General features: G+C 39.8%; 2 protein-coding genes across 2 annotated transcripts in view; one reads left to right on the forward strand and one right to left on the reverse strand.

The window, feature by feature from the left end:
• ITFG1 (integrin alpha FG-GAP repeat containing 1) overlaps nt 1-3,652 on the reverse strand; it is a 306,253-nt gene extending 302,601 nt beyond the window's left edge. The window contains exons 1-2 of the mRNA XM_034638036.1: nt 3,231-3,652; nt 1,433-1,505 (exon numbers count right to left, since the gene is read on the reverse strand). Of these exons, the coding sequence (XP_034493927.1) occupies nt 1,433-1,505; nt 3,231-3,438 (281 nt within the window). The 5' untranslated portion in view covers nt 3,439-3,652. The remainder of the gene's footprint in view (nt 1-1,432; nt 1,506-3,230) is intronic.
• The window catches only part of PHKB (phosphorylase kinase regulatory subunit beta), a 219,923-nt gene continuing 203,077 nt past the window's right edge, over nt 3,437-20,282 (forward strand). The window contains exons 1-2 of the mRNA XM_034639023.1: nt 3,437-3,542; nt 3,626-3,826. Of these exons, the coding sequence (XP_034494914.1) occupies nt 3,437-3,542; nt 3,626-3,826 (307 nt within the window). The remainder of the gene's footprint in view (nt 3,543-3,625; nt 3,827-20,282) is intronic.

Raw genomic sequence — 20,282 nt, forward strand, 5'->3', positions numbered from 1 at the left:
TTTATTTATTCGACAGAGATAGAGATAGCCAGCTAGCCAGCGAGAGAGGAAACACAAGCAGGGGGAGTGGGAGAGGAAGAAGCAGGCTCATAGCAGAGGAGCCTGATGTGGGGCTCGATCCCATAACGCCGGGATCACGCCCTGAGCCGAAGGCAGACGCTTTAACCGCTGTGCCACCTAGGCGCCCNAAAACCACTTCAGCAGGTCATTTCTTGCATTCTGTTCCCTGCCCACTCCAAGCATGCTGATATCCAGTACTAGGAAAATTTCTCAACAGGATAGTTCCTTTTTGTCCATTTAAAACTTTCCTCTCAATGTTCTAACTCAAGGCCATTTTTTTAAAACATATGTCTGAGTTTAAATATTGTAAATCCTGAGAGTCACTAGCCCACAAAGGGACTTAAATATTTTTTTAAGCTGTTTCCTAAGTAATCTCTTATCTTTCTACAAACCAATTCATCCTGTACATGGTTAACAAGTAAATCAACTTAAAATACCATTTTCTTCATCTCCCCTTTAAACGAGAGCCTATAACAATTCCTCACTTTTCATGGGATTGAGTTCAAACTCTTTGTGATATTTATAAAGGTTCCTAGTCTGCCCTGATCTCATCTTCTTGGTCCATAACTCTTCAAAGTATATCGTCTGCTTCTGTTAGGTAAATCTTTCCACCTCCTCTTCACAACATGCTTACTGCCATCTTTTGTTAACACTGCGTCCCCAAACTTGAAAGCCCTCACCTAAATTATACTGAAGGTCACTGAAATCCTGTAACTTTCTAGAAGTTTCTACTTTAGTTTGCATAAACTCATTTTTTCTTCCTTGAACCAGTCATCAATCAATCCTTGCTTCTTGATGTTTCAAAACTGTGCTGACTCACTATTGATGACAATCACTGAGTTTCAGGCAATGCCAGTCATAGAAAATAAAAATAAGAACTATTATTTGAACATTTATAAAATTCAGCTTGATTTAATTTCCTTCAAAATAAACCTTAAAAAATCTGCCACTTACCAAACAAAAAGAAATTAGAAGAGAGGTCATTGACCTTCCCCCAGTGCAAATGCAAGCCCACTCCCACTCTCAACACATAGTTGACCTGATGAGCCTGTGAATGAGCTGCTCCCATGGGCACACTCAGGATGAGGAGCAATCTCCAACACATTCAAGAAGGGGTATTAGCTTGCAAGAGAATGAAGGGTGTTTATCCAAGAACAGACCTGATTTACTCATATTTATTTATTTTTTTAAAAAGTAATTTTTAAACTTTGGTAGATTCGCTATTTTTCCTAACTGCTTGCTACTCACACCTCATAACTAGTTGTTTTGTGTCAACACAGCTGCGTAAAATTGATTTCAAAGGCAATCCAACTAGCATATCGATCATTACAATAATGATTGTTTTTACAGGAACAGATACATTTGTACTTACTTCAAGGATACTTTTACTTTGGGTTTAAAATAGGGTGCGTTCTGGTCTGCCAAAAAGACGATTAAATCATTTCCTAAAAGAAGTGAATATACGTTATTAGAGAAATATCTCCAGGCAATACCTCCAAGCAGTGATTACAAAAAGCTTTCCCGGTGCTGTTCTTAACAACAATAAAAAAAAAAAACCCTTTTATTTTACTCCAGTTCCTCTGTCCTCTCCAGGTGAGTCCTACTTGTTTAATGGAATGGGAATACCTAACAGTATATCACAAATTCAGTGTTAAAAAAAGTGGCACAGAAACAGGAAGGATGAACACGAAAATGCAGTTGGTCAAAACAAACTGCAGCCAACGGCTTCTGCCAGGAATCAGATCAGGTGACTTAAAAGAACCATACAAAGAACATGCCTTTTAACTATAGTATGTGTCAAACCTTGTCTCCCCAAACCTACCAACATGACCTCTTAGAAAGCTGCTTAGTTCATCACACAGATGCATTGAACCAGGAAACAGGAACTCCTACTGTAGGTAGCTTACTAGTAACAAGGACATGATCACATATTTAAGAAAAAGTTGAATCTTCCAAGGCCCTCCTCTGGTGGCTTCTATGGAACTGTCACCCAAGCTGATGCATTGAAACTCACTGGATGGGTTCATGAGACTTCACTGGAACAGACTTTTGAAACTGTTTAATTAAACCCAAGCCATTTTTAAAGTTAAGAGGAGAGTCTCTGTATCCAGTCTGGATGGAGTAGTTATAGGTTTGGCAGTATGCACCCTTCTTGCAATAAATACACAGTCATACAAAGATAGGAAAATTATCCAGAGTCCACAAGAGGCTCTGAGATATTGGTAAGGGTCACAAGAAACCTGGACCCAGATCCCATTAGTTAAGCTCTGTATAAACCTACTTCACCTCCTTCGTTTGTAGCCTTGATCTACCCAGTTTTGTGGGTACTCAAAATGCTAAGGCCCTTTAATACCCATCGTCAGCACCAAGATTTACAACAAAGTTTGTTTAGCGATGGTTAAAGCAAAGAATTCCTAAGAACCTCAAGTTGACAAGGAAAGCAGAGATTTGAAAGATTAGGGTGGTGACCAAAGTGAGGAAAAGGTCAGGTGCGCATAAGACTAGACAGCTCAGGAGGGAGAAGAATCTGCAGTTTGAGAATCTTTTCCCAAGGAGACACTGAGTTTATCAATGGTTCCTGCAAGATGCTTGTGTGAGCTGTGGAGTGTTTAGGGCATTGGAAGGGGGGGCGGGGCACAGTAGCTTCAAAGAAAGCTGGGACCCTGAAAAAGGGAGGGGACCGTGAATAAAGCAAATGAGGAGGTAATATGAGAAGAAATTGTCAAGTTGCATCTTTTCCAGTTCATTAAAGGGGAAGATTGAAGGAAGTAAAGCAGAAAGGAATGAAGGGGCTTTGGGAGGGAAGGCAGAGGCAAGCTACAAAGACTCCTGGGAATCAGAAAGGACTTGGGAAAGCAGGTGATTCCATGGGGACGAAAGGGTACTTGGGTGAAGGCCGCAGGCTTCTCAGGAACAACAACAAAAAACCCTGGGTGTTTCTAGGGCTCTTATGGGTAGATCAAACTGTGGGGTGGCCGGGACAGCACCGGGGGCTGGAAAAGATGGAGAAAACGGGCAAGCTGCAAAGGATACCGGAAATAAAGGGAGAGACAGTGTTGGGAGAGAAGGGCTGGGAAATGCAGGAGGACCGGCCATCCGGGCTAGGGGTGTGGGAACACCGAGAGGGGCACAGGGACAGCGGACAGAGGGAGGGCCGGGCAAGCACTGACTTTCCCGCAGCACGAAGAGGTCCGTCTGCTTGTCGGAGTTGAGGTCTCCGAAGGCCGCCAGGGTGCCCCAGGCCTCGGCCCCAAAGAGCTCGGCCGTGACGTTGTGCAGCGCCCGCGCCGGGACCGGCCCGACTCCCAGCAGCGCGAGCCCCCCAAGCAGTGGCGCCAGCAGCGCCCAGGAGCTCGGCAGCCGGCCCGCCGCCGCCATGGCCGCCCCTCGGCCCCCGCCTGCCGGCCCAGTGCCGCGCTTGACGGCAGCCGGAAAGCACCGTGCCGCCGGGCGACAGATAAAACTGCACAGTCCCGAGGCTCGTACGAGCCGCCGCCGGTTTCCCTCTCGCTCTCCCCTAGAGCTACACCTCTGATGCTTGGGAGGCCGCGGAGCTAGGTTGAAGATCGCCCTTGCGCTCACTTCCGGCCGGCGCGCCTCTCGACACTGTCGCGCCGGGGGGGCGGGGCCGGCCGCGCGGAGCTGACAGGCGGCCCCGGGGGCGGTGGCCAAGGCGGCGGCCCGAGAGCGGTGGTGGGGGCGGCGGGTCTCATGGCTGAAGTGAGCTGGAAGGTGTTGGAGCGAAGAGCCCGGGCCAAGCGCTCAGGTTTGGCTGGCTGGAGCGCCACCCCTTTCCCCCGCACCCGGGTGGTGCTCCCCCTCAAACGTCTTGGGTGGGAGGCTGGTGGGGGTCCCGGAGTTGAACCTGGGTCCGCCTGTGTCCCCTTAGAAAGCAGACGGCGGTCTCTTGGCCTTCCTCCTCATGTCTACCCCCACCCGCACCAATTGGTGGTAGCCCCAACTTTACTACATGTGTTTTTCACCAACGCTCTTTCGTTTGTGTTCCCCCTTGGAAAGTAGGTGGTGGTGTGGACTAAGCCTGGAGTCTTACTTTTTAGAAATCAGGCGGCTGCCAGGTTCCTGGGAGAGTGCGTCCTCCCTCAGAAATCAGATAGCTTCATTCTTAGGTGTGAGTATGATCTGGTCCTAGAAAACCGGCAGCAAAAAAGTGTTGCCTTATTTCTTATCTCCCTTTTACGTTCTTCACAAGTTCTGCGAGTTATTTATGTGGCACAAGTCGAGGGGGTACAGGCCCTAGGCTGTGAAGGGGGTCACGTTGAGCATGCTTTGGGCTCAGAAGGAAGCGGGCCCCTTCCGTGGGCGAGTGTCCCCAGGACTCATAGTTCCCAGTTGTGCCTCCCAAATCCAAAGCAGCCGAGGTCAGAAGACGCTGCGCAGGCAGTTAAAACAGTTGAAGTGTCCTGAACTGACTTGTTCAAATTGCAAAGTCACGACTTTGAAGTTAGCACCTGTGGCTGATCACTCCTCCAGATAGGATTGAAACTTCCCTTTTTTCTGGCTGTCTGGATATACTCTTGAGCTAGAAGTGTGCCTATAAACAGAAAAGTTGGGTGGAATGACAAGTGTTCAATTGAGAATCTTCCCTTTTAAAGGATTGAAGTTACTATATGTCACTGTTGAGAGATGCTAATGTTAAACAAGAAAGGCATAGCCCTCAGGAAACCAGTTCTGCATTTGCATTGATATTGAGCGTTTTTGTTTTTGTTTTTTCTCAGCTAATATACCCCATTATGTTTGGAGTTTTTCCAATTTATGTAGTTCTGAGTTGTCTGTTGTGTAGTTTGCCTTTTTTTTTTAATTTAAAGAAAACATCTAATTTCATAAGTCATACAGGAGAAATTCATTCAATCTTTGTTGCTAATTTCATTGTTTTTAAACCTTATTTAAAAAGTTCTGCACTATTTACTTAGGTTATAGCAAAACTACCACGAAAGCATGAGAGAATTTTTTAACAAGTAGTCCTTAGTATATTTCAGAGTCAGTATAGTTACTTGGAATAGTCACGTTTTTTTGTTTCACACTTCTTAAATTTTTGTGTCAAATTGAAATATTGATTGACTGCTAACAGTGTGTCTACCTGGGCTATAAAAAGTGTTAATCGGATTGATAATATCTGGTCAAAGAGAGTAACCTGAGTTTTCTTACAGGGAACTGAGCTCTGCCCTCAACGTCTATTTTACAGCATTTCTCTTTTCTCTTAATAAGCATATAGGGTTTATTTTCTTCTCCAGGCTTTATTTTCTCTGAATTGCATGTCATAACAGTAAGCTTTGAAAACCTACCTTCTCTTTCTTGAGAAAAAAAAATCAGATTTTATTTAACTTGTTGAATGCAGTCACTTAAGTCCAGTTTCATGTGTAAAGTAGTTAAATTCATAGAATAAATGTTGGATGTTACTGTATGTTTATATCATAGTAGTAAAAGAGATACCGTTTGAAGTCATTCCTCCAAATTAGTTGGGGTTTCAGGTTCTAAGTCTGTAAGCTGTTGACTAGAAAGCTTATTAAATGAATCATTGACTTTCTCTGTCATTAAAAACAATCAACCTGATTCTGTTTGTTACTTTTAGAAGAATATGTTAACTGAGCTTAGTTTGAAACTTGGGCTAACCTGACTCTGAGATAGATGCCACTGCAAAGTTCTGAGCATTGTTACATAGTAGCATAATCACTTTACTGCTCAATAGAGGATGCTACACTTATGTAATGTTTAATAAGTGGATATTATATATTTCCTGCCTCATCCATATAAGCAAATGTAATTTATCAAAGCAAAGAAAATAAAATTTTCAAGTCATTAAAAAGAAAATAAAATTATAATGAACCTCAATTATTGCCTTTGTTGCACACTGCATCATGTTAATAACTGCTCACACTGCTTTCAATTAATCTAATGCTGATTGCTTCTAACCTTCACTAAACAGTTTTGAAAATTGCTGTAGTTTAGCCTGCGACACTTATGATTAGAGTCAACAATTTGAAATGGCCAGCTCACCTGATGCCATCGTCTCTTCTCCTCCAGCTCTCTTAAGGTCTGGTAAGTGTGTAGACCCCAAAAGGGTCACTTGGTACTTTTAAATACCTTTGTTTCTGAAGGTTAATGTCAACCATATGATATCATTTTGGTTTTATTTGCTCTTTGGTGGGCCTAAGCCCGGCATCGTTTCTGTTGTTGTTAGGCTCAAGTTTGTACTGTATGCTGAATGGCCTGTAGTGGTGTTGTGTAGAGCAGGAGAAGTGTGGAGAGGAGACCCTGTTGTGCAACAGCTCTGTGTGACCAGGGCCTGGGAGCTGCAGGGCCTGGGAGCCTCAATTGTACAATGAGTACCTAAAAAGCTTCTTAAGTGATTATCATCTTCTTGCATAATGGAAATAACTTTCGTAAATTAGAAATTTTTGGTTAGTGTTACAATTATTTCCTCATCACTTGTGAAGCAGGTTTTTTTTTTTTTTTCTTTAGAGAGAGAGGTGGAGGGATGGGCCGAGGGAGAGGGAGAGAGAGGATCTTAAGCAGCCTCTATACCCAGTGTGGATCCTGACGTGGGGCTCGATCTCATGACCCTGAGATCATGACCTGAACTGAAATCAGGAGTCTGATGCTTAACTAACTGAGCCACCCAGGCGCCCCTGTGAAGTAGGTATTTTTATAAACAATTTCATAGACAGGAATCAGAAGCCCACAAAGGTAAAGCAACTTGCCCCAAGTCTGAGACTATTATGTTTCAAGGCTATGTGCTTTGCCTTCCACCCCATGGCATCCTGGTATAAGGACTGGAGGAGACATTGGCACAGTGGCTCTTAGACTGTCCTGTTGGTAAGACTCTGCAAGCTGGATGAAAGCTGATTGCTCCCCTGATGAGTCCCCAGGATTTGGAAAACATTTGCAAGGAAGTTCATGCATTCGTGAGAGACCACGTTTGTATTCTCATTAGAAATTCAGGTCTTTGGCTGTATCTAGTCTTCCCTTACAGAAGAAGAAAAGCCTTTGTTTAGTGGCCACAGAGCTAAAATGAAGACTGAAGTCTTTAGGGCTTTTTTCTGTATGTAGTGGCCCACCTTGGTCATTTAAAATCTGTTCATTGTGTGAACACTCTGGGAGAAGCCTGTTACCAAGAGGCTGCTTTTTGTCTCAAATATGCCTTATGCAATATTCAACCTCAGGACTCATTAACAGGTAAATGTGAGATGAGGCAGCCCAAACTCTGACAGTGGTTCCCCCTTTATCTGCATTTAGATTTTAATTCATGTTTGGGCAAGATTGAGGAGGAAAACCTTGAAATAGGAAGGAGCTTAAGGAAAAATCACAGACAGAAAAGAATGCTCATATTAAGGAATGAAAATGGTCCTTTGTCTTCGGTTGTCATCTGCTAAATAACAAAACAGTATATAGTATATAACATTGACAGTTGATTTCTGGTTTAATCTTTGAACTAAGAGAACAAGAAGACATATATATCTTTGGACTGGGTTTTCTGTATTTTAAGCACCAAGGCTCTGTTTTCCATCTTGGCTTTCCTAATAAGGGCTTGGTGGGTTTCCAGCACTAGCAAATTCATTCAGCAGTTACAGGGAAAGAGAATACTAAAGACATGCTTTTATGCATCACTAGTCCTGAGAATTTCAAAACATAAGAACTGTGCTTTAACATTACGTAGAGTGTTTGAAGGCATATACAAGAAGCATTTCCAGTACCGTATCATTAAATCGAAATAGAATGCACCAAGAAACAAACTTCACAGTTTTAAACCATCTTAAAAAACTGATTCCTTGTGAATTACTTTCAACATTTACACTTTTTTTTGGGGGGGGGGTTCCTCTAACCAAAACTATTTAATAATGACTCCAAAAACTCCTTAAATCTTTTATCTGTTAAAATAAATACTCAGAGAGGTTTGCATTTATAGTTTATTTACTAATTTAGAAATACTGTGTTGAAAATTATTTGTTTTCTCCTATTGTCGTTCCTTGGGTATTATCATTGTAGGAGAGTGTTTTAAGGAATAATTTCAGGGGTGCCTGAGTGGCTCACTCGGTTGAGTGGCCGGCTCTTGATTTCAGCTCAGGTCATGATCTTTGGGTCTTGGGATCAAGCCCTATATCACGCTCTGCGCTCAGCAGGAAGTCTGCTTGAGGATTCTTTCTCTGTCTCCCTCTGCCTCTCCCCCTGCTCATGCACTTGCTTTTTCTCTCTCAAATAAATAAATAAACCTAAAAAAAGGGAATAATTTCATTTTACAGTATTTTGAAGCGTGTCCTTGGTTGACAGTTGAGCTTTTCCCTGGTGCGTTTCCCTAGACACTATTCAAAGTTACCAAAAATGAAAGCTAGTACCTTGCTTTTGGAAAATAAACTTCCAGTGTACCTAGATTATTTTATGTATTGTAACCCTCTTTATTCCTCCTGAATTTATTTCTATTTTGTCTTTGTTTTTACTCTTTACTGAATTTATTGTGTGTGCATGCTTAGTTGTACTCTGACTGCTAATGTGTCCGTATGTGCTGTGGTTGAGTATAATTTCTTTTGTTTCAACTGCTTAAATCCAAAGAGATATCTGGAGGTCCAGGTTTTTCTTTAAAGAACCTTGGAGTAAGATGTACAAGACCATGAATTTACAGGCAAATTCCGTCAGTAAAATAAGTTACTAAATTAAGAAAGGAGTGTAGCATCAGTCCTCAGATTGCCTCCATTTTTCATGTGACTGATACAGTTACAAACTGTTAAGCTAACAGCTAGTCAGCAATAGCAGTCACATTGGTATTGCGGTTGAATTATCAGTAGTAATTGTTACAGCATTTTGTAATGAGCTAAGAAATGTCTTGGTGTTTTTACTTGTATTCTTAGATAATAATTTTAAAAGTTACTCCTTCTTAAAATGAAGTATCCTATCTCTATCTTGGCTCCCTAAGTTTATCAGCATCTAAGTGAGTTTATCAGCACAAGACTTGAATTTTTTCCTGATTTCTTTTTAGGTTCTTTGATCAATTTCCTTTTATTTATTTGATTTGATGGGCATATCAGTACCTGGTAAAGTTTTGTTATATATTCTGGGCATAAATCAACTCTTTATATTATGTCTGATGCTCTCTTTTTTATTTTTAGGCATTATATGATAGCCTTGTTTTCAGCCTAATGTAACAGTCAATTAATCAAAAAGTTTCTTGTGGCTTAAAGATGTGTTATGCCTGGGTTCTGGGACTGTTGTGAGTTATGGCCCCTTTTAAAAGACGAAGGAAAGAGTACACATTTTGTGTTCAGCTGAGTCTCATCCTGGCTTTTTTGTTTACTATCTGTTTGATCTTGAGCAAGTTACTTTACATCCTTGAGAACTGGCTTCTTTCTCTATAAAAATAAGGGTAATAAAACCTACCTGGAAGGATTATTGTGGGGATTAAATAAGATGTTATATGCAAAACACTTGATATTTAGCAGCTGCCCAATAAATTTTAGTCCTTATCTTTCCTAACATGGTCTTTTATAATATTGCTGAGAGGTGTTTAAGAGTAGAACTTATACAAAAACAGATAAGGTTGCTTATCTCTCTCATTTTGGTATGTCCTCTAGAGAGCCATTTGATTAAGAGAACTTGTCATGCTAAAATACTATTAGCTTGAATCAGATTGCCCAGGATCTAGTCACATTTGAGTCCAAGTCCATTTCGTTTTTGTCAATAATCACAAGTCTAAAGACATTCTTTATGACAGTTTCCATAGGACTTTCTGTCAGACAGCAGGGAGAGCAGTCATTATTTTATGTATAGTTACAGTTTATTATTGTCTTATATTGGGTATGCAACGGGTTCTGTTCAAGTAGGATGGAATTTTCTGAAACACTTGTAAATTGTATCCTGCAGGGAGCTCTGATCTCTTCTTAGTAGGTCCTGCCCTGTAATCTTAAAAGATTTAAGAAATAGAGGCCATATGATGTGGCTTAACTCTCCTGGCATGAATCTCATTGACCTTAAAGCTTACTTTCTTTCTGTATCATTATCCTCAGCAGAGATGATGCTTTAGATTCTATAAGTTGAAATAGTTTCATGAAGAGTACAATGTCTTGTCTCCCTGTTTCCAATTGTTACAGAATACTCACATTGTGCATCCTAAAATCTATTTTCCTCTTGATGTTTTCTTTATCTTCAGTCTTCTGTGAGGCAAGAGAAAGGATAAGAGGAACTTGCAGAATTCTTGATTCTGATCCAGGTGCCTACTTGAACATTTCCAAATGGGTATATGACAGGCATCTCAAGTGAAACCTGGCCAAAACCAAACTCTTATTTCTAGCTCCTATTCCTACCCCAAACATGGGCCTCCCTTAATCTTTTTCATCTTAGTAAACCAAACCATTATTCTGCCAGCTATTCAAGCTAAAAATCCAGAGGTTATTCATTTTTCCTTCATCCTTTTTATTCAGTTCATTTGTAAATCCTTTCTGTTCCATTTCCAAAAATGTATACTAAAATGTGTCTATTTTTCTCCAGCTGTACTCTTGCCTCCCTAGTTTAAGCCACTATCATCTCTGGTCTAAACTACTGAGATAGCCTGGAAAGAATTCACGTTCTTGTCTTACTACAATCTGTTCTCTACCCAGCAGTGAGAAGATTCTTTTAAACATGTAAGTCAGATCATGTCACTTTCCTGTGATAATTTATTACCTTTAAGCATAAAATCCACAGTCCCTTCCCTTGGGTGACCCAAGGCACCTGGCTGTTGCCTGGCTCTGTAATCTTCTCGTGGAACACTCCATTCCTCGCCCATTGCTCTTCAGCCATGCTGGCTTGGTTTGGTTGCTTAAGACACAATTTTGTTTCACTTAGGCTCTCTGTGATAGCGATTTCCTCTGCCTGGAAAGCTCTCTGCCCTGCTGTTTGGTAGTTTGTGCTTGTCCCTTCTGGTTGTCTTTTAGGTTCTCATCTTAAGCTTAAATCTCCTTAGAAAGGCCTTTTCTGCCTATCCAATCTAAGTGGACCCCAGACACATCACTCCTAATTCTAATTCTCTGTAGTGTACTTATCACCATTTTGTATTTTTCTCTTGCCTGTCTCATATGAGAGAAGAGACTTCATCTGTTTTGTCCTCTCCCGCATCCCTAGAGCCTAGAAGAGGTCTTGGAGTATAATGAATGATCAGTAAATCATATTGCTTAGAAAATTGTATTACTTATCACATCTGAGTCCCTCCTGCCCCTTTTGAGAGATAGTGTCATCGTGTGCTTAGTATATAGACTTTAAACTCATGCTACTAGGCTCAGATCCCAGTGTGATATTTATAAACTGCGTGAATTGTTTTTGTATCTACTTTCCCTCATTGGATAGTAGAGATAATAGTATATTCTTCATAAGTTCTTTTGTGAAGGTGAAATAATGTCTGTGAAGTACTTGGTGGTTGTTGTAGTGGTACTAATAATAACAATAAAGACTGTAATGTTGATGGTGACAGCAGTGACTATTTTAGTAGCTAATTTTTATTGAGTATTTAATATGTGACCAGCAGTGTTCTTTTCAGTGCTTTTCATTTAAATCTCACAACAGTCTTTTGCCATAGGTACTATTCTCTCTTGAAAAAAAACAAAACAAAACACTGAAATAAACTCTCATAAAGTGCGGCTAGGATACAGACTCTGGCAGAACCGTTGCTCCTAACCACTGCTGCCTTCCCCTTGTTCATTATGCATAGTGCCTAAGTGTTCCATAAATGAATGGCAGTGATTATTATTTGCATCTTGGTTATGTTCACCACTCTTCTTTCATTTCAAATTAATATTTATGGGGTCTCTCTAATGTCATAGGAAGTTTGTAATATATAATATTGGTTTTAGAGAGCTCATAGCCTGATGGAACTTTATGCAGAGCTAAAGATGACTTTAGTGCTCTTGTAGACATAGAATCTCTGTTTCTCTCAGACTCTTCTAGCTGTTTCCTACTTAACTTTGTTCCTGTGGCCCTCAGCTGCCATTATATCATCTCTATCAAGTCTGTTCTACAAGGTCCTGTCTGGATGATTTTTCTAAGGTAAAAGAACGGACCTGTTACTCCCTTGCTTACCACCACTCATTAGCTCTCCATCTCCTGCAGCATTAGTGTGGGACTTTAGTGAATTCTTCTCTGGAAGTGACATTTGAGCTGAAGGAAGAAGTAGAAATCAAATGAGAAGTTAGGGTGAAGAGGATTCTAGGCTAGGCTCTTGGGAATAGATACAGCTGGACATTTGAGGAGCACTGAGAAGGCCAAAGGACAAAGCATTGTGAATGACAGAAATAGGAGAGAGAAGATGGGCAGGGCATTGGAAGCCTTGAAGATACTTGGATTTTATTGTAAATGAGAAGGAAAGCCATTGAAAATTTGAGGTAATGCAGTGATAAGACTGAGTAACGTTTTGTGAAGATCCTCTGGCTACTAAGTGAAAAGTAGATTGGAGAGTGGGGGAAGGTAGGGAGCAGCTGATGGCAGAAGCCGTGTATTATATGTCTGTCTCTGACATTTAATACAGGGCACAGTGCCAGGCGTGGGACATCCAGTCCATGTTGGGTGATGAATGTCTATGAAAGTGCAGATATTGACTCGGTCATCAGTCTAGATTCAGAAAATGTGATCACGTTGATTAGCATTAGAATCCATTTGCCATTTATTACTTAATATTTTTTAAAAGATTTTATTTATTTATTCTACAGAGATAGAGATAGCCAGCGAGAGAGGGAATACAAGCAGGGGGAGTGGGAGAGGAAGAAGCAGGCTCACAGTGGAGGAGCCTGACGTGGGGCTCGATCCCATAACGCCGGGATCATGCCTTGAGCCAAAGGCAGATGCTTAACCGCTGTGCCACCCAGGCGCCCCTATTACTTAATTTTTGACTAAACAGACTGACTTTTAGAAGGAGGCCCAATTCAACAGATTTCCTGTGTGTATATATATAGTAAATTCTTATAAATATGTGTCTTATTTTTATGTCATTATAATCTTTCTCCATATTTTAAAATGACAGATTGGCCATTCTATTTCTGAAGAATAATCTCTAAAATTGTGCAGAGTTCTGCTGTATCTTTTCTTGGTTCAGGCTGGAAGATGCATATGGAGATTTGATTTACCTGTTAAGAGATCGTGGGTTCATGGCAGATATAAATATTTTATTTTTACTGGTACACACATAGTTAGAATATGTCTTTTATGAAGGGGGTTTATTTTCAAATCCCTAAGTAGAAAACAAATAGCAGAAAATTGTAACTGCATGTTATATACTTGGTCTTGAAAAATTAGTGAGTGCTTTTTGATGGTTCATTGTAGTTTCCTGTGATGTGTTTTTAATAAATTCACACTTGTTCTCATTTTTGTCACATTAGGCTTTGGCTGCCTTGGTTAGAAGTGGTTTTTAAGAGATGGAAAAACTTATTCCTGTAGTCCTTTAAAGACAATTATTCTCATTTTGAATTTCTTGATTTCATAGCTTTCTTCTCTTTCAGTTCATAAATCACGAATTTCTTGAGGAAGTTGCTTTTTATAGATTAACAGTGACTTCCAAAAATCACAGTGTGAATCTTAAGTGTATAATTGAAATTGGCTGTTTTTATACGTTCTGATATATATCTTATGTGTTCTTGTTTGTCTTTCAAAATATACATCTTAAGTGTATAATTGAAATTGGCCATTTTTGTAGGTTCTGATATATGTCTCATGTGTCCTTGGTTGTCTTTCAAAATATACATCATTAGTTTTCAACTTGTTATATAAAAATTTTAAAAGCTTATTGCTGTATTTGCTAATAAAGCAATAATCAGTAACCTCACACCATTTCCATGGCCTGCCTTTTTGGTCATTTAAGATTCAAGTCTTACAGCTCAGGACTGAATTTTTGCAAGTATATAGATCCTAGTCATGGAGATGAACAGCCATGATGTTGTCTGGATAATAAGCTAAAGCTGGGAAGGTATTCTGACAAGGACAGGCACAGGGTTCGGGATTGGACAGTTGAGCTTTGGACAGTATTTTATCATAGAGCTTTGGACAGTATTTTATCATATATGTGTTCATTCCTGGTATATTTTGAAAACATTCATATCATCAGGTGCTTAACTTGTATTTTCTTTTACATTTCTATCTTCCTTTTGCAGTTGAACCAGTGAAGAATTTCTGTGTTTAAGTTCTTTTTCTTTATGTGGTTACGTTGATTTTTAAGCTTGGTCATAAATATCTGATGGTTGCTTATAGTTATAAAAAATTAGTTTGTCATAAACGTGACCTTGCCTTTCTGTTGCTTTAAGCATTGAACTATTTTTTCCATGAAGTTTTCAGCTTATAGGACAGTTGTTTGTTTGTGTATGTAATTTACATCTGAAGTTTTAATAGTTTCTGATTTACAATGATTTCAGTCTGATCTTTTTTTTCTTTCTGTCTTCTAAATATATTTCTTTCATGAATTTGCATCTGTAACCAAATGACAATTGTGCAGATTTAATTCTTCAGAAATTAAGGGTGAGGGAATAAACCGCTAAACTTAACTGTGATCTCTCATTTTAAATATTTTGACATAAGCATTAACTGATGATATATTGTGATGATGGAAATTTTGGCATGTCTCAAGTAACTCTTGCATGTGAGTGAGAGAGTATATGTGTGTATAATTTGACCGTAACCTTGCTATCTTAATGTAGGGTGGACTTACTATATACTCTCTCCTTAAGTAAAAACAATATATTTAATAAGCTTTGAACAACAGAACATCCTATGGCCGAGTGATTTCAAAGTAGGCGGCACTGTTAGGTTTTTGTTTTTTGTTTTTCGTCTCCCCCTCCCAAGTTTTTACTTATTTATTTATTTATTTATTTATTTAGAGTAGGGGGAGAGGCAGAGGGAAAGGGAGAGAGAATCTCCAGCAGACTCCCTGCTGAGCACGAAGCCTGACAACATGGCTCCATCTCAAGACCCAGAGAACATGACCTGAGCTGAAATCAAGAGTCAGAGGCCTAACCAACTGAGCCACCCACGTGCCCCAGTCCTCTTAGGTTTTGACCAGTTTGGTGCTATAGATTTGGTTAGGTGACTTCATCTGGAAATTCATAGTAAGAAATCTGGAGCTCTAGAGAAAATATAGTAAACATCAATGAGGCTTTGCCTAATTATGGAGTATAGGAAATAAAGCCATGCGCCACTGGCAGATGTTTCAAACTTGTAAAATATAATTTATTTTAAAATATTTTAAAAAGTTCTTTAAACATAATTTTATTTGTTATTATGCTGTGTTTTGGTAGAGAGTATTAATCATTTCAATTGATACATTTCTGCTTAGATGGGAGTTTTTCTGTTCAAATTGAGCCCCTTACAAATATGGCTAATATAAGCTAGTTGATTTTAGACCTTTAGCTTTTGTTTGTTTTGTTGGCAGTTTTATGGGGGCGTATTGTATGTAAGAAGTTATTTTTCTCTTGCCGCTTTTAAGAGTCTCTTTTTGTTGTTTGTTTAAGGATTTTATTTTTAAGTAATCTCTACACCCACTCTGGGGCTCAGACTTAACAACCCTGAGATCAAGAATTGAGTGCTTTATTGACTGAGTCAACCAGATGCCCCTAAGATTCTCTATCTTTAACTTTTGACATTTTAATTATGTGTGTTGTTGTGGCTCTCTTTGGACTTGCTTAATTGTAGCTCTCTAGGCTTCCTGGATCTTGATGTCTGTTTACTTCCCCAGGTTAGGTAAGTTTTCTGCCATTATTTCTTCAAATAAGTTTTCCGTCCCTTTCCCTCTTCTCTTTCTGGGACTCCTGTAATACGGATATTATTCCACTTGATGTTGTCCCATAGGCCCCTTAAATTATCTGTACTTTTTTAAATAATTCCCCCCCCCCACTTTGTTTGGGTGAATGCCACTGCCTGTCTTCTAGCTCATTGATCCTTTCTTCTACTGTGTCTGGTCTGGTTTGAACCCCTCTAGTGTATTTTTTTATTTTATTTCATTTTATTTTATTTTATTTTATTTTATTTTATTTTATTTTATTTTATTTTATTTTATTTTATTTTTTTTTAAGATTTTATTTATTTATTTGAACAGAGATAGAGACAGCCAGCGAGAGAGGGAACACAAGCAGGGGGAGTGGGAGAGGAAGAAGCAGGCTCATAGCAGAGGAGCCTGATGTGGGGCTCGATCCCATAACGCTGGGATCACGCCCTGAGCCGAAGGCAGACTCTTAACTGCTGTGCCACCCAGGCGCCCCATCTAGTGTATTTTTTTAATTCATTTATTATATTCTTTGGCTTTGTGACTTCTTTTTGGTACTTCTTGTTTTCTTTCTTTCTTTCTTTCTTTCTTTCTGTTTGGTACTTTTTTATATTTCCTCTCTGTTGAAGTTCTCTCTCTATACACCCATTCTTCTCTCAAGTTCAGCTTTATGATCATTACTTCGCACGCTTTATCAGATAAATTACTTATCTTTGTTTCATTAAGGATTTTTTCTGAGGTTACATATGTTTTGTTTGGAACATATTCCTTTATTTTCTCATTTTATTGACTTTCTGTGTTTATTTCTATGTATTAGATGAAATAGCTACCTCTCCCAGTCTTGGACTGGTTACCTCATATAGGAGATGAACCTTATGGTTCAACCTTGCCCTAGCTCTTGGTTGTCTCTCAAACCTTTGTGATTGTCTAAGCAGTCTGATTTATTCTTGATAGGTCCCAGTTGAGGATGTGTCAAGACCTGTCAGTATTCCAAAGGGAGGGATCTCAGTCAGCATCTAGGTTCAGGATGAATGGGTGCCACACCCTCAGGCAGCAACCTTTAAAGTATGAAAATATATACAGTCTTTTAGGACTACAGTTATAAACCTTGCTAGCACCTTGTCCTGGGCATCTGGAGGTGTCCTCCGGCAACAGTTGCAAAAATTCAGGCCCCAAACACATGTATGAGCTCCTTTCTGGTGGGTGTCAGTGAGCTGTAGTGAAGCTAAGCGAGTAAGCAAAGATAGTTTTCCCCAGTCTACATTTCCTGGGATCACCTCCCTAGTATCTATATATGTGGGAAACCTGACACTCGTCCCTCATGCTTAAGCTCCAAGACCAGTAAATAGGCCCTTTTCACAGAAACACTTGGGATGTGTTTCAGTCAGCTGTCTGTGCAGTGGCCTTTGGGTGGCAGGCTGATAATTATCTTTCCAATTGTTTTAGTCCCATGGGGCCCAGAAACACAAGCCTCCCTGGCCTCCAGAGCCAAGTGATCTAGGGGCATTCCCTGTGTGGGCTGTGTGTACCTGCTGGCTTTAACAAGATAGCAGGGCTGCAGTGCACCTTCCAACCGTAGTGAGACAGCAGGAGAGTGCAGGGCCTGGGTGCTCCTGTGAGTTGTAGCAAGGAGCAGGAGATGTAGGGCCAGCACATACCTGCCAGCTCTACCAAGGCAGTGTGAGAATACAGGGCCGTGGTACACCTGCTCACTTTAGAAAGGGAGTTGTAGACTTCAGGGGGAGAGGCGCACCTGCCAACTTAATTGGGACAGTGTGAGAGTGCTGTTACTGTGCATGTCCTCCAGCTCTAGCAAGAAGGAGAACTTAAGAATGGGCCAGCACTGGCACTATCAAGGTAAAGTGGGGGTGCTGAAAGGGTCCCCACCATTGCCTCTGTCCCTAGAAAGAGTCCCAACAGGCCCCACTCCTTTGTCAGACGCTAAGATTAGCAAATGAATTTCCACACATAGTATAGGCACTTTTCAAACTTGGTTTTGTGCTGCGTCATAGGGTGAGTGAGTCTGAGGGACCCCTGTATGACTGGAATCTCATTTCCCTGCAGCCCTTTGAGTCTCCTGGACAAAAACTGTTGGTTTTTCAAAGCCAGACATTTGAAGGGCTTATGTCTCTGATGCAGGTCCTAAGGGTTGAGGTCCTGATATGGAACACAAATGCAAAAACCACAAATGGAACAGAGATCCATTCTGATTTGGAGTCACTGCACTGGGGATGAGGTTTTTGGTGAGTTCATGTCTCTACCTCACCTACCTACCTTGATGTGGACCCTTTATCATTTGTTTTTGAGGAGCCGTTCAGCTAGTTTTCAGTTAAATTATTCCATATGCAGTTGCAGACTTGGTGTGTCTGTGGTTGGAGGTGAGTTCAGGATCTTCTTATGCTGCCATCTTAATGTGCTCCCCCCCATGTGGAATCTCTCTATCAGTTTTTATCATTGTTTTTGTCAGTTCAGAGATCCTTGTGTTTGGTTATATTATCTTGTTTTCATGGAAATACATAATGAAGCTCAATTAATTTGTTATACCCACTTAATCCCAATTCTCAGTAGGCTTGTAGCTTTGATAATAATCATTTGCACAATAACTACAAGGATAAAAAAAATCCTAGCAGAATGTAAAGTTAATTATTATAATTTGAAGGAAGAAAAACCATTTAGGGATTAGGAATTATCACTGGACTCTTTCTTCTGTGTATTACACTATATAGTGTTAATATTTTACCTTACACCTGTATCAAATTTAAGCCTTTCCACAGCCTTATTTATCCTATTTATTAAATATTTCTTGGATTTTTCCTCCCTTTTGCCTCCCTGCTGTTACTCTTAATTCAAGGCTCTTCAATGAATGTTTTAACCAAAACATTGGTTAAAATGGACTTTTAACCAATGGACTCTTGGGCTCACCACATACAGTGTTTCACAGTGCCAACAGAATTATCTATGATGCTCTTGCCTAAACCTCCCCGGCAGCTCTCCACTACCCAAAAGATAAAATGCAAGCCTAGAACCTGTTGTTTAGCATCCTCCATTGTTAGATTTCTAGATACCTTTCCATTCTCCCCTCCCTCTTGCATTCTCTTCTGTGGTGCTACTAATCTGCAGCTCCCAGATGGGGCACTTTCTTGCTTGCTTCTGCACCTTTACAGTGAAGTTCCTTCTGTTTTAAATAGCCTTTCACTGAAAATTTGGTGTAGTCCTGTAATCTTTTATTTGGTTCCAGTGATCTCTTATCTTTACATATTTTCTGACTACCCCTTCCTCTGCATCCCAGTTTTCGTTGAATTGCTCTACTTTTTCTTTGGCACCTTATACATGCTTCTTTTAGCCCTGATGTCCCTGAATTGACACATTTGTATATCCATCTCCTTTATAGGTTATGAATTCCTTTAGGTCAGACTGAATTGGTTATAGTTTTGTATCAGTAGCCTCTGATATATAAGCTTGGTTCTGAGGACTTAAGGTTGAATGAATCATACTAGAAAGAATTAGTTCAGTTTTGGTACAGAATGAACTTGTCAGCACTGTATGTTGTCTAATCATTTCACCTTTATGTTTGGTAAATAAATTTTGATGAATTGATTTTCTAGCTGTTTTGATGAATAATGCATTTTCATATTAAATATATTTTCCTTACTGGAGAAATCCAAAAAGATTCAAGGTTCAAATTCAAAAATGAAATCTAGTAAGTGAAGCAAAATAGTGACCTTAGAGTGTAGTAACTTCATGAGTTGGGCACTCTTTGATTGTTCTCTTCACTTGTGGACAGCATCTCCAGGGCTAGTCCTGCCTGGCTCTAACCGCCTTTGCCTCTTGCTTAAAAACTTTGAGCAATCTCTATGTATTGAATTTTGCTTTCCCTGAAGGGAAGATGTAAGAAATCATATAGATTTTTCATCTATGTTGTTATCAAAGTATCAATCATCAGTGGCATGTTTATTTTTTTCACATATAGAGAAGGTTAATGCTATTTAATTGGCCTCGTCTATCACAGTATAGACTTTATCTAAGATACAAAAAAATCTGAACTTGTCATTTAAGTTTCCAGAATACGGAGATGAAAGATGATGAAATGATACCCTCCCCCCTTTTTTTAATGACACCCTTTTAAATGAAGTGGGAAGAAATTAGCTTCCTAAATGTTGCCATCTAGAGTAAGTACAAAATTTTTCAGAATAAAAAATGATATAAAATATATTTCTAATAATACACTAGAGAAGAATCTCTCTTTTCATGGTGGACCTCTTCAAATCAAGTCTATCCGTTATTATATATGTAACTTATAGAAGAGAGCCCTTTTAATTGTGCACTGCAGATGTCTTGAACTAACAGAAGTAAAGAGAAATGAAATCTAGGTAAAGGGTAGGTGTGTCAGGTATAATGTCTGAAACAGATAATTTACATGGCTAACATGGACAAAGTGCAGGGATCAACACTAGAATTGCTTGAAAAACAACTTAATGCTTTGGTGAAAAAATGTTAAAGCAAT

This window comes from Ailuropoda melanoleuca, chromosome 12 (assembly GCF_002007445.2).
Source record: "Ailuropoda melanoleuca isolate Jingjing chromosome 12, ASM200744v2, whole genome shotgun sequence".
Lineage (NCBI taxonomy): Eukaryota > Metazoa > Chordata > Mammalia > Carnivora > Ursidae > Ailuropoda > Ailuropoda melanoleuca.